This window comes from Montipora capricornis, chromosome 14 (assembly GCF_036669925.1).
Source record: "Montipora capricornis isolate CH-2021 chromosome 14, ASM3666992v2, whole genome shotgun sequence".
Lineage (NCBI taxonomy): Eukaryota > Metazoa > Cnidaria > Anthozoa > Scleractinia > Acroporidae > Montipora > Montipora capricornis.
The window spans coordinates 29,056,454-29,071,453 of record NC_090896.1 but is presented as its reverse complement, the minus strand read 5'-3'; the positions used below and the strand labels follow the sequence as shown (position 1 = coordinate 29,071,453).

At 38.0% G+C, this 15,000-nt stretch overlaps 1 protein-coding gene across 1 annotated transcript in view; it reads right to left on the bottom strand.

Moving 5' to 3' along the window:
* LOC138033653 (anthrax toxin receptor 2-like) overlaps positions 1-13,362 on the bottom strand; it is a 72,367-nt gene extending 59,005 nt beyond the window's left edge. The window contains exons 1-8 of the mRNA XM_068881445.1: positions 12,999-13,362; positions 12,187-12,264; positions 9,311-9,388; positions 8,301-8,382; positions 5,440-5,467; positions 4,155-4,225; positions 2,005-2,073; positions 348-431 (exon numbers count right to left, since the gene is read on the bottom strand). Of these exons, the coding sequence (XP_068737546.1) occupies positions 348-431; positions 2,005-2,073; positions 4,155-4,225; positions 5,440-5,467; positions 8,301-8,382; positions 9,311-9,388; positions 12,187-12,264; positions 12,999-13,111 (603 nt within the window). The 5' untranslated portion in view covers positions 13,112-13,362. The remainder of the gene's footprint in view (positions 1-347; positions 432-2,004; positions 2,074-4,154; positions 4,226-5,439; positions 5,468-8,300; positions 8,383-9,310; positions 9,389-12,186; positions 12,265-12,998) is intronic.
* Between the last annotated feature and the right edge of the window lie 1,638 nt (positions 13,363-15,000).

Sequence of the window (15,000 nt, the reverse complement as noted above, 5' to 3'; positions counted from 1 at the left end):
AATACTCCATGCTGTATCTCTTACGGATTTAGGCAGGGATGTTGACCGATCGGATGTGGGCTGAGTTTCAGTCTATCAACCTGACCCGAGGGTTTTCCCGCGGGTATTCCGGTTTCGCTACTTTTCCAGGTAACGGTGGTATGCGACGGGATCATACATGGAATGTGTTGCGGCTACCAAAGGTGCCTTATCTATGGTTGCCACCCGATTTCAATGAGCCGCTCCCTTTGAAATTCAGTCGCCAACACCGTAATGAATTGTGATTAGTAGAGCAAGTTTCGTCTTATTTGGTTTCCCTTTATTACAGAACCTCTACAATAAAATAATACAAGTCAATTAACACTTACGTCATCGGTGAGATTTTTCAACAATTTGTAGTTGGGTTCAGTAAACACAAAGTACTGCGGCGGTTTGTTCGCTAAGCGCTCAAGCTACAAGGTGATCGTAAAATAAGACAGAATTTCACAAACTGAAGTTAAGCCCCCTTCAAACGGTCATGTAGTTGATGATAGTTCAAGCTATCACGTGGGTATGAACACGAACGACCATGCACTTTCATCAACTATTTAACAATTATCCCACGTGCGCGTGTTGGATATGAGATGATATCCAACAAGCGCAAGTGGAATAATTGTTTTATTAAAAACGCCCAAAAATTATGGATAAATATTCCTTACTTTATTCTGTAAAAACAAAAAAGTGATGCGTACAGTTAAGCCTATTTCTCACATGCGACATAACGATCATAATCATAATCATAAGCACGAACATAACGCTGTTATGTCGCTTATGTCTTAGTGGGAACGTCCAGGAACATAATCATAGGCGCCCTTATGATCAACATAATCATAATCATAAGAAAATGATCGACCATTTTCTTATGATTATGATTATGGCTTTGACTATGACTATGTCGCTTTTCTTTGCAGTGGGAACGCGAAAATCATAACGACATAATAAAAAACATAATGACGCAACAAGGTCATTGTGTTTTGGCCAATTAAAGTCTAGGACCAGTACTTTCGGGTCGGTTCATTTTCAAGATGGCGGCCAGTTTCGAGGAAAAGCTTCACGTTTTTAGAGCGGCCGTCCCCACTAGAACATAAGAAGCTGATGTTTATGTTTCTGATTATGATTATGCTTATGATCCTTATGTCGCCAGTGGGAACTAAGCTTTACTGATATTTGTAGGGCATGGTATAGTAGCTCATATACCATAAGCCAATCAAAACTCTAGAATTGCATTACCCAATGATCTAGTTTTTAATGATCCCAATACACCTTATTCCAAAATGGCCGCTGATTTATGCGGATACAAATTGGCCCTTGTTGCCTCGTTCAAGATAAAATATTCTTTTGTATTTTAAGCTTAAGAACGAGGCATCAAGGGCTAATTTGAATAAAAACAAAAGAATATTTAAATGGCGGCCATTTTGGAATAAGGTGTATAGGGCATTTCCGAGTTGCAGTTTGTCTCGGTTTCGAAGTGACTCCTGGTGCTCAACTATTGAAAGGGAAATGAGTTTGATTTGCATGGGAATACGCAACTCATTTCCATTTGAATGGTTGTGTATCAGGACTCGCTTTGAAACTGAGGCATGCAGCAACTCTGGAATGGTCTATTAGATAATAAGCTCAATAATGCCTGCATTTTGTTTAGTTCTCACTTATGATCTATTGAAGGTCAGACACAGCTGACGTCGTTTTGGTCCAAAATCCGTGGACCGTTTTGAGATGAACAAGGCATGCCAGCCCACATATAGATCACTAATGACACAGTAGACTTTGCGCATGTTCTTACAAACTGAAAGGTATAGAATAAATGTATATGAAATGATTGAAATGCGGAAATTGAAGTACATAAGAGTTACAAATTTTGCGTGTATGATTAAAGTACAGAGATGGTCGCAGTTTGTGTCAGGTAAATGGCATTCAGTGAAAGAAAAGAACAAAGCTATTACAATTAAACATTATAAAGCTTTTACTGGACAAAACTGAACGTACATCATTTCTGACAAAAGCTGCAATCCCAATAACATAAACTGCGGCTCCAGCTTGTCTTGCTTTTTTGGTCTAATATAATGAAATAAGCGAAAGACTAATAAGGCATTGAAAGGACTGCAGTAGCTAATTTGCCAAAAATTATTACATAATTTTCAGCCAGCCCACCTAAACTAAAAAACAAAGATAAAAGAAAACAAAACAGGAAATGAGAAATGGGAAATTACCTAAGGTATCAGCAAGGAAAATAACAAATGGGTTCCTTTGGAGCAATAATTAAGTTTAAATCCCCTTGCTCCGTCCTTTAATTGACAATATTATTATTAAATATAAGCATAATGTAAATAAATTTTATTGTCACTGTTCCCCTTTAAACTTATAAGTTTATAAGTGAGTTGACCATGTAATTTTTTTCAGCTGCCCTTGTTTTACGTGACGGCGTTATGGCACCAAATGAAACACCAATGATCGCTAAATGATGTGACGTAGTGGGTTACCATGACAACAAAATAGCCATCTCAAAACACCCTATACTTTGTCTTTGAACGCGTAAATCTCAAAAACGAATTCGGTGATCCGCATTTTTTTATTGCTGGAGCGTGAAAAGCAGGCTAAGATAAAACTCTACGCAAAGTTGAAAAAATTCTCTGGAGCAGATTCATAGCCACCTTCCCAACTGGAAAATTTGAAGGTGGATCTGAATCTGCTCCAGGGGTTTTTTTTAATCCTTCCAATACGACATTCCCTCCAAATTGTTGAAACCGGTTCCAGCCACCTTAAACGCAGCTTTTTACTATCTCGGCCAATCAAACAACAGTGTTTTAGATCCCCTGTATGGCTCTAAAGACCATGATGTCGGAAACTTCACCAGCTAGACGAAAGGTAAGGATAAAGCCAAGGTAAACCACTGATATTAAGAATGCAACCAAAAGTCGATAAAATAACTCTCAAAGCTCGTAAGCCACTCATGAACGCACCGCGGGCCTATTTTTTATGTTACTGTTGTAGCCGCTTGATTTATTCTGCCTGGAGATGCTTAACTTGACAGTGGGAGACAGGGACACCCAACTAGTACATACTTTTAGGAAAATAATTATATGTATCTGTTTGAAAGGAAGGAAGGTGGGATAGACTAATCAAATAATTATTGGAAGTCAGACTTTCGAGGCACACTAAGATTTTGGACATTTTTCTGAGGGGATTTCCTAGAAATGTCTGAAAAGTAGAGAAGAGTAGAGATTTGGAAAAACCACATTACGTGAAGATTTATAACTTCTATCAATTTTGCCAAAGTTTGCAGTGTGAGAATCATATTTTTAAGGAAAAGCTAGAGGACTATGTGATGTAAAATTTTCGATCAGATCCGTCATGATTGCTAGTACTTTCAAGAGAGAAAACTGAAAAGCCACTTCGAAATTTTTACAGACCTTAATTTCCCCTAGAACATCCGAACAGATAAATATTATGTAGAGCAGCTACAAACTCACTAAACAAGCTCTGTAATTGCTCCCGAGCTTTTAAAGCATTGTGAAAACCATTTTAGGTAATTTTGACCAATTGTAAGACAGCCAGTCATTAGATGCCCCTGAAGAGAGGTTAAGATTGCCTTCTTAAAAAAGATGCAGGCATGTCTGGTTCTTAATAAAAGTACTACAGACGAATAAAATAATTATTATTCACTTTTATTACATTTTGAATTTACCACAAATATTGCATTACTAGCATTCTCAATGGCTCACTCAATCCTTTTATTTGCTCACCATATGACTTTCAGTGGAAACTTAATACGGCCTTTGTTTGATAAAATTGAAATGGTCCATAGTTCAATTAAATGTAATAAAACAATAATAATCATTATTATTATTCCAGCATCCTGTCCAAGGAGGTGGGGGGAGGGAATAGCAATACTCTCAGTCACTTCATGCTACTTGAACCCAGGATCAATAACCGGCCATAATGAACCCCTTGGGATCATGGGCGACTTTACGTCTATGCATTTGTTCCATTCACGCCTGTTGGGTATGAGATTTGTAAAAGCCAATTCAACACTTAATGACTTGTCTACTATTTGCCATCTGAAATCCAACGCCCACTCATGGTCATAATAATATTGTTAGTTAATGGTGTTATTTAGTCATTATGCAATCTCTAACCAGATCAGTGGCTGGTATGATGTCGACAATTCTCCCATCTGTGATTATAATGATAATACTTGCTTGGGTCCCTGCAGACAAAGATAACAATCAAAGGGGATACTAAGAGAAAATCCAAGTGCTTCTAACAGAAGTGGAACCTACACTGTTGGACCTTCCAAATACTCTTTCGGATGCCCTACCACTGAACTAGTCCAATGGCCCAGCTTCTAAAAGTCTTCTGTAGGTTATAGCATCTCAACAAATACTGTAACTGGTGGGTGATGGGATAGACTCATAATTATTCAGATCACTCCGATTTTTTGGTTGCATGCGTGAGTCACCATTGGTATTATCCCCTATCTCTTGAAATGCACAATCCCCTTTGTAACAATCGGAGCAGCACCATACAGTACTGAAATACAATAGTACCGGTTTATTTTATAGTTGACACTGAAGCTGCCCCTGCTGCTAAGTATACTTGTATGCAGAATTCAATGTGTCCAGGGCCCAGGTAGAGGAATGGCCGTTTACATACCAAGCAGCTTTAGCATAGGGGAATAATAATTATTATTCATGTTGAAGTGGGGAAAGAACAAATCCCTTTATTAGTACTGAATTTGAAAACGGTGTTGCATACTGGTAGTTTCGCGTCGTTGGAAATGTAAAAGGTTTGATCATCATGGCGGACATGGTGGTATAAATATAGAAACAGAAACTAATGGAAACGAAAGGTTAATTTTTACAAAAATTTTGCCACCATTAGAAATGTAACATACTGAAAAGGATGAAGTTTATTAGTTTTAATTTGGAGCAGCACCATACAGTACTGAAATATATATATTAAGTTAAATACAGGCTGCAGTGCCTCTTAGGACGGCTGTTCTAGCCATTATGAATAAAAAGCAGCAAAAATCCATGTTTCCTTCGCTTAAGAACCCAATTAGAAGAAATAAAAATTGTGACAGAAACTATATGCAACCCTTGCAAGTTATTCACACTGGACAATATTCATTCTCATCCTAGAGTCTGTGGTTCCTTCAGTCTGCACCAAGAATGACAACCTCCAGCTAAATCCTAAAAATACGCAGTCCCAGGAAAGCATGCTTTTGTAACCATAATCATGACAAACCGATAGCAGAGAAGCTGAAAGTCGACATATGGACTTCCTAGCTTGGAACTGGTTACGTGGAGTTCTTTATTCTCCATGCAGACCAAATAAATTGCCTCTCCTTGGAACAAGAATGGACAAAATTATTATTTAAATAAAATAGTGATTAATGAACAATAGTGATTTCTTACTCACCACCAAGTTCCTTGATTTGATCATTTGCCTTAGAAAAGAAATGGAAATAAATCCAATTGAGAAGTCAAGAAAAATTTAATTGCACCTTGTTGCTTGAACCATGGACACACCTCTTAATTTCCCTGTTATCAAAAGTTGAACTTGATTGATTGATTGATTGACGGATTGATTTAAGTTTTACCATGTTGAGGCTGTCGGACACAACTGGGTGAGGCTCCAGTTACAGTACAATGTGCCTTTCTGAGACCAGTACACAACACTCTTTGCAATAATGCTGGGTTCTTTAACAGCCTACAGAATTTACTAATGAGGGCTGTGAGACGTGGCTTAAGGTTAATATCGTCTTTATCAGAGAAGACTTTCAAGTGTAACCATAAAATTTTATGGAGGCTGTTATAACAAAGGCAGCACTTTCTCCTCAGTTATATTTTAAGACCCTAAATGTTGGTCCACCAAAGGTTCAAACTTCCTGCATGGTAGCTGTCCAATTCTCTTGACAAAGAAATCAGAATATTAAAAAACTACCGGTATTGTTTCATTTATCTCGGATAGTGATTGAATTCAACATTATTAAAGCTAGACCTTCGGCAGAGAAAAATCAGGACTAGATCTTTGTTTCCACCTACACTGTAGGAAGTGGGTGTCGGTATTATATATCAGAGGTTGTGTGTGTTATCATCTCAAGTGATTTCATTTTTGAATTTTTTTTATGAGGGTGCACTTATTTTAACTAATGAAAGGTCTCTACCTTATATGTTCCCAACAAAAATTGTGAGGAACCCATTGACAACCAGAGAGCGAAAAGAAAATAATGTAGTATAATGTTTGGCAAAATCCTGCCAATCCCAGTTGCATCTTAAGACATTTAGCTCCCTTTATCACTCTTGGTCATGACTCAATGAAACAACAAAAGTGTAGAAACCCTAGTCAGCTGCTTTATAAAAATTGTGTAAAATTACTGGTATGAGATTTTAAACTTTTAATTACAAACTTTTTATGAGTTTTAAAAAAAAGTTATAAAACAGCTGACTAGGGAAGAAGTCTCTTATGATGGTTTCCTCATTAGTGGTTTCACCCATCCACTGCTACAGAAGGTCGAGTGCCAAGGATAATCTTGTCTAAAAATAGCTGGAGTTTCCTTATGCTGCATCTGCAAAGGGAGATGGAAGGGTTCCAGCTGATAGGTTTAACCATTGACCAGTTGGCTCATCGGGCTACTGTGTGGGAGGTTGCAGGATCAAAAACTCTGGATAGAATAACGCTCAATAACTGAGGAGAACTTAAGTGCTGCCTCAGGGTTCGTACTCTTTAAGTTAAGAGTTTTTCAAATTTCATGACTTTCCATGACCTTTTCCATGACTTTTTCCAGTTTTCCATGCCCTAAAGTTTACATGTAGCTGCCAGTTTTGAAAATTGTCAAAATCGTCCTTGTTTTTGGGGTATTTTCTGACATAACTCGCCTGCTTTTTATTTGGTCCTTGCTTCCACTTCTGCAATAATTTACGTACCACACTTAACTATAATTTTCCATGACTTTCCATGACTGACAATTAAATTCCATGACTTTCCAGGCCTGGAAACTGAAATACTTCAATTCCATGACTTTCCAGGTTTTCCATGACCCTTACAAACCCTGTGCCTTTGCAAAAACCAATGACGTACATCTGCAAATGGTTAGACTCTCTATTCTTCTTGGATAAGGGCAATAAATCGTAGGCCCTGTCTCACAACCTTCAAAGTTCATAACCCTGTGAGACGTACAGAAGAACCCACACAATATTTGCACAGAGTACAGCATGGAGCTCCCAGTGTTGTGGTCTGTCCTCTACGGTATAGCTAGACGACTGTAAGTTAGAAACTGTGAAAGGTTAATTGTGGCTCCCTTTCTAAAATGGAGTTATTTTATCGTATGATATCTAGAGTGATAGTTTTGACATCCCATCCCATTTACAAGAATTACAAGTGAAGGCTTCTTATCAGCAAAAAAAGAGCTTGCTCTTGCAGAGATGAGTGAGGGAGTCTAGTGACATGAGCAATAATTATTTATTTCTGCTGTTGAGATGGGAAGAAGCTTTGAGTTGATTAGCAGAGGGTGAGTAGAAGTAATAAATTATGTGTACAGAAAATGCACAAAACAAGTACAAATATTCTATGATATTGTACAGTTAGTTATTGTACACTTGGTTATTGTACAGTAGAGAACCTGCTTGACTAGTTTAGGTGCTGACGTTTGCCCAGTGCTTCCCACACGAGGTCCCATGATTTATGCGTCCAATGGTCAATGAGTCAATGAGTCATGAGTCAATGAGACTCACAGTCAATATAGCAATAATTTATTGATTAAGCCTAAGCCCTTGTTTCAGTGATTAGGCCTAAGCACTCTCTGAAATTTTAGCTTTCATTTTATAGGTTAGGGTAACTGTACTAACTGATTGACTCATTGACTCATGACTCATTGACTAATTGATTCATTGACTCATAAAATAATACTTGATACTCTTCTCACACACACAAATCTGTCACACTTTCTTGGTTGTTTGTACACATTCTCATTGTTTGTAATTGACTCGCACTAGTGGACCATTAAAATACAACCCAACTCGCAAAATTACTCAGCGATACTACAATCCAAAACATCTCATAAGATATATTTATTGGACATGCAGTTGTATTGCAAGCCCAATATGTCGTCTTCTGCAATAAATGGAATTTTAAAGCTTCTTCCCTGTCTTTAGTGGTAGCATGCAGCCCTTTATTGTTACTGTCATGTAAGACACAGCTGTTAAATTTTAAGCTGTTTAATGCATGCTTTCTGGTAAAATATTTGCCAGTTGTTTGACAGCACATCAGAGTCTACATACCATTTCCAGAGCTTTAGCCAATCTTGTGCCCCCACCAGTATTCACCTTCCGTAATTCTGCCAGTCCTTTGTTTATCTTTGCTCTAAAATTGAGAAGCAAATGAACCATAATTTACAAGTGTTATTATAATGGGCTGAGGTGTCCTGTATTGTGAAATGTTGAGTTGGATGCTAAGGCACCAGTATTTCAGTGGCCATTATTTTTGTTTCACACTTTTTTTCAGTTATGATTGACATTCTTGTGTTCTGTTGTACTCCACTGAGGAAATGGAGATCTATGCACGCGTGAAGTAGTTTCCATAGGCCTGTGCATATATGTCATTGAGATGATTTTTTATGTAAATGCGAGGGTCTGGACGCATGTCCTTTCATATCATTATCATCACCATCATCATCATTGTCATCATATCTTTTTATGCCCTTGGATTTTTGAGCAGCTTGGTGTAGCTATAGTACCTCCACGGATTTGACTCCCAACCATGAAAATAATATGTCCACAAAGGACAGACTACATTACACCAGTAAACTTTACCCTAAACTTTGCAAAATATAGTGTGTGGCTGCTTTTATGTACAGTGCATGTAAAACAGCGTGGTTAAAAACATTGAAGGGTCGTGAGACAGGGCCAACAGTTTGTCATCCTTATCCAAGAAGACTAGAGAGTCTACCCATTTGCAGTTGTCATTATAAAAGTAGCACATTCGCCTCAGTTATTCCCTGTGTGTTGGTTCGGCTGGAGTTTTGATCCCACAACCTCGCACAAGGCAGTCTGGTGCTCAACCAACTGACTGGTTGGTGGGTACATGTATTGATGACATTCTTGTGTACAGTATCATGCCTTGTTGTAACTTGTTTTCATAATCCAAAGGATAAATAAAAAACAATATACCAGTACATGTACATGTGTAATAAGTAGGGCACAAATATTGACTGTAGTAACCATTTCCTGATTAACCCCCATAATTCTGTGAACTCAATATACCTTGACTATTTCTTCACAAAAAAACTCACCTGTCACCTGTCAATCTCAATACAGTTTCTGTAAGACTGATTTCCGAAAAAGTAATAAACGACACGCGCACACCTGTGCTGGATATAACATAGGAAAAGTGATATGAATGTACATCTTGAACTTAGTTGAATGCTAATTAAAACAAGTTAACCACCACGAGCCCTAGCCTGGTCACAGGTCAAGCAGTACAGGGTTGAGCCGTTGGTAGTTAAAGGGTGACACAGGGGTTTCAACAAGGAGTGAAGTTGGCAGCTGGCTTAAGTAGAATAACTGACTTTATTAGAACTGGTCCTAGATGAAAAGGAGAATTCTGATTGGTTCTCTGAGCTGTCCAAATTTTGCAGCATATATAGGTTGCCAAACTTTTCCCATTTTCTGTTTTCATTTTCTTTGACATAAAAAGAAAAATGCCAGGAATGTTTAATTTTTATTTAGTCATGTGAGTTCCAGTGCAAATTTTACATGTACCTCCCAGATTATCGAGATTATCGATGCAAAGCTTGTGTTCGTGCTCTTATGACGTATGAGTCATGCTTCTGGTTTACTTGTACACAAACGTTTTGTTCAGAGCACTTTCACTTGCACGCTGAAAGATGAGATTAATACTATTCGGCTTTGTCTGTACCGAACGTTCTTGTTTGATGTGTGGTGCAAGATAAACAGTGATAGTCTGGCACAAAATTTTAAGCCTTGTTAGCTGGAAATTCGTTTTGCTGCCACATGTCCAATGTTTTCCCTGAGGATAATTCGCCTCAAGGATTCCAACCAATATTTCCCAGTACGGACCTCACACTACTTCAATAATATCTATGCACTCTTAGGGGTGTCTGTGGGCATGCCATTTTTAAAAGAATGCTCCCAAATGCCACATTTCAAAAGCAAAATTGATGATCATGTTTAGATGACTTTGTGTTGTCATTTTCCAAAAATAAATACTGTCCAGTTATTAACCGAGAGTGAAGTCATTACAGGGAAATCTCCGACCAAGGCCTTGATGTATGGACTGAGCAATAGCGAGGTCAATACATCAAGGCTGAGGTCTGAGATTTCTCTGTAATGACTGAACAGACAAGAATAATAACTATAAAAGTTATTTATTACATGGCCTTTTTTTGCTCAGTTTTGGTCTGTTCTTCATCCTTTGGATAATAAAACTTGCTCTTGCTGTCGCTCTCTCTGTCGCTCATACTAAAGAAGTATCTGTATGCTAGTTTTTCTTTAAGTTATTTAAAATATTATATTTGTACTTTGTCCATATTGTTTGTTGTTTTCACCCACATGCTCATAGCTTTTAGTCTCAACTCAAAAGAACCGTCGAGCCAAGAAAAATTTTCATACTGCCCGGTCATTACAAGAAAATCTTGCCCACTCAACAGCCAATCAGAGCACGCGTACTATTGTAGCCATATAATAAAGAGTTTTAATCTTCCATTTGAAAGTATCTGCCTTTGATTTTCTCAATTAGGAAAATGAAGTAGCCTCCAGCCTTTTCGTCGACTGTGATGACCGCACTCATTAAAACCACTGTAGCTGTCTCATGGAGAGTACATGTAGCTAAGAAATGCCAAAAGGGTCAAACAGAAGTGAAAACAGTCAAATAGTAAAGTGGTCAGCAGCCAAATGGATAAGTTTGGGTTCACATTGATTGTTGCAGCTTTGTCACAGCACGGCAGGTTTCTTATACAGGTCATGGGTCACAGGTCACAGGTCATTGTTTTACTAATACAGAAAGCATCCTAAACAGTCATACAAGCTAACCTTAGGCCTAATTAGACCTAAAGAAAAGTTTTTAGGCCTAAGGTTAGCTATTATGAATGTTTAGGATGCTTTCTGTATAAGTAAAACAATGACCTGTGACCTGTAAAAGAAACCTGCCGGTCACAGCAATATTCCACAATGTCTCAGGAAGTTTGTGGTGGCATTGAGCATCTGGTCAGCCAGGCCACTTTCCTCGAAGTCAAAGTCTAAATTCTAATTTTTAATGGTTTCATCCTCTTGGAATAAGCCACTTAAGAACCAAAAGTTCATAGAATTCAGGGAAATCAGAGTTGGAGAAGTTTATTCAGGGGTACCCAACAAGAATATAGTTCAAAACCACTTAAACATAGCATTGTTAAAAGTATTTTATTATTTAAAGGGTAGATATAGGCATATTTTTATCCCCTAAAAATTTTTCATCTGTTCGGATTTCCTTGCTGAAAGTCTAGTGATCCAAAAATGATAGGGATCAAAACTTACCTTTTCAAAAATTTCAGCCAGAAAAAAGGCTCCCGAAAATTCTACAGTGTAGGTGACCTTTTTAGAATAAAAATGTTCGAAAATCCTAGGAGAGGCAGGCAAGCAAGAAATTTTACAACAAATGTTCCAAAAATTCTAGATCTCAAATTGTCTTCCGAACAGATATTATCCAAAAATTGACAATGGGTGCCCCTGTTTATTAGTTTTTTTTCTATTTTACATGTGTTACCCTCTTTAAATAAAGTTTGATTGATTGATTGATTGATTGAACAGTAGTCCAATGTTATCATAAAACTTGTTATTTGATTTTCATTTTTATTTTGTACTTCGCAATTCATTGGGCCAGATTATTTTGTTTTGTAGCTCCATATTGGGCAATCAAGCCTCAAATTTTTAGTTGCCATGGTACATGTTAAGTCATCAGAGGTGACCTGGCGACTGCTAAGTTTTTAGCCCTGTTATATTATAATACTATTATTAGAGTACAATATACTGCCTCGTTTTTGTAAACAACAAGTAACAATGCCAGCTGCAGGTTAGCTAGGGGTTAGAATTAACAAATGAATGAAAACCTTACAGTCAATGCAGGCTGACATATTAGATTCATACTATATACACTGGACATTAATCAACTTACCCAGCAAAATTGTTTACTGTGTTTTCAACAAAATCAACAGTCTGGCCATGAAAATGGCTTGGAGTGACACTGCCAGATCTGAAAGCATTAATCAAATGTACAAAAAATTAAAAATCCAACTACACGAATGGATTCAGTAAGGGATAAGCTAAATTTAACCCTTTACTGTACTTCTGAGAGGTGTCCCATTGATGGACTGAATCATATGCCATTACCCTGATTAAAACCTGTAGAATTGTCACTCTTACAAGAAAAAGAGTTTATAGGGACATCACGTTCGTAATACACAGCAAGACATTTGCCATTAACACGTGAGACCATCTGGGTGTTGCCCTAAAAGGGAAGGAAGGTTTAGTTTGAGTCATTGACAGGCTTTGAGAAGCAATTTTGCATTCAAAAATGTCCTTGAGGCAATTGTCCTTGCAACAAATTTAAGTTGAATTAGTATACTCTCTTTTAAGTCTAGAGGTTTTTCTCAAGGTGCTTCCTTAGTACCAATAAGTTTAAATGCAATTATTTTTAGTTGATATAATTTCAGTAGAGTCACTAAGTAGTGAGCTGGCACTTAATTCAAGATCATTCTTGTAATCATTGATCATCATCATCAAGCTGAGCTATTTGGGCTGAAATATTATTGTTGATGCTGATTGTTTGTTGTTCATGTGACATTCACAATCTCTATCAGTAATGCTACCACTTAATCTGCACAGTAATGCTACCTGTATAATAATTAAATTAACTACAGCTGAGTATTTTTAGCTCTACGGTTGGGTAATTGAATTATGATTAACCAAAAGGTATGAAGTGCTTACTTGTCTAAGATAAAGTAAATATCAAATCCTCCGAGACATTTCTGCCGGCTGGACACAACACTCGGGAATTGGACGAGAATCGCGATGACAGGAGCAAATTGCCATACAGCCATGTTAGCCTATATGTTGCTTCAGCCAGCTTCAGGTTGAGTCGACTCGCTTTTCAACAGAGTATCGCCCTTCAAACGGAAGGATATTTTGGCCGCACGAGTTCTATTCCATCTACGCAATTTTTATGCTGTCGTTATCAGTAAACGTGAGTCATGAGTCACAAAGCAAAGAAAAATGAGTATCAAATCAATGATCGATCTCTTTGGGTATTCTTCCTTCCGCTTGAACCCTCTTTGGTGTTGGTATTTAGTGCGCTGCAACCAGGCCTTAGCCACGCAGTCAGTCACGCCATGTTCAGCTTGCCCCACGTCACGCAAGTGAAAACATAAAACTCTTACCATTTAGGAAATTGAATCAAGAAATGGAAATGTTATAGAAGAGGAATAAATAAACACCGGATTCAAGTCTCAGGGCTGTGCCATATACCGTACTTATTCGGCGAAATTTATTACTCAAATTTGTAGAGTTTAGTACTGCAGCAGTACACCAACATGGCGGCCGGAAACCTGTACAAACATCTGGGCCCGGTTCCTCGAAAGCCGATTAACTTAATCCAGGATTAGCGTAAACTTTTGTTTCACGTTTTCAACTTTTTGGAGAAAGTTTATTTTGCTTATTTTTGTTTTTCAAGGTTGACGTCTTCTTATGTAAAGTTCTGCCGAAAATCTGCGTTGAACAGCATTTGGGAGTAGAGAAATAAACTGCTTGGTTAATTTTTAATCTTAGATTAGCGTTAATCGGCTTTTGAGGAACTGGGCCCTGGGATTTAGTTTGGCTGAAAACGTGCAAAAAGATGTATTTTCAAAAACCTCTTGAAACTGATCAAGATAAAAACTCAAAAGGCTCTTTAGTTTTGTATTTTATTTTTTTTGTGGCGTCACGTATACGTAGTACCACGAACCGGATGTTTGCTTTGAGCATGCATCTCCTGTTGTATGGCGTTCAATCAATATTTTTCACTCGATGGAAGTTGGCCAACATTACTAATAAATTCATCCTGGCTTGTATCACTGCCAACGGATGTTTCGCTTTGGCTTTTTCTGAGTGACTTTCATCATGAAGGATCGATTACCACTCACTGTTTCAGGAATCGATCGCGGCGAGGATTATTTCAGTCATAAAACGGTCAATAGACCGGTCATTTTCGAGAGGTTACAGTAATTTTCTTCATGTCATAAATTATCCCAGGTTGGGTCCTGTTGTTAGCGAATTGATTTTCAGTCTTTCAACTTGCAGCTAACAAATTTCCGGCGCTCTTCCCACTGTCGGAACGGATCCTGTAACGGGTATAACGAAAATAAATAATAAAAGGAGAGTTAATTATTAAAAGTTCCACTTTGTGAGCGGCATATATGGCTTATGTAGTGCTTTCCGGAGTAGGGGCGTAGGGTCAAAAGAATGGCGGAAATCGAGCCTACTCTCACATTACAGAACTAGACGCTCCATAAAGCGTACACTGGGCTGCCTGTGGTACGTGTTACACAAAAAAAGAAGGCACTCAATTGGGTGGCATTGAACTGCAGCGTTCCAGTTAATTTTTTCAAGTGGGGGGTCATTAAGACGATGAGGGGTCACCCACATGTCGTGCCAGCAGAGGCCCTTTGGCTCACACGTTCACACGTTTAATTATTTTGTAATGTCCTGTCCCATTTTGAGGTCTTTTTTTAAGCTTTGGTAATAAATTCAGTTTAAACACGGTCTTGAGTAAAATTCATTCGTTTCTTCTTTAAATAAATAGTCTGCAAGAAACTTACTGCAAGTTGCTCTGACAGACGTTTTCCAGCATGTCTTGCAGTTGCACTAAGCAAACGTTTATTGCACACACTAAGAAAGGACTGAAGGTGTTGTTTCCGCTTTATAATTCCATAATTGCTAAAGTAAGCTGTAAATG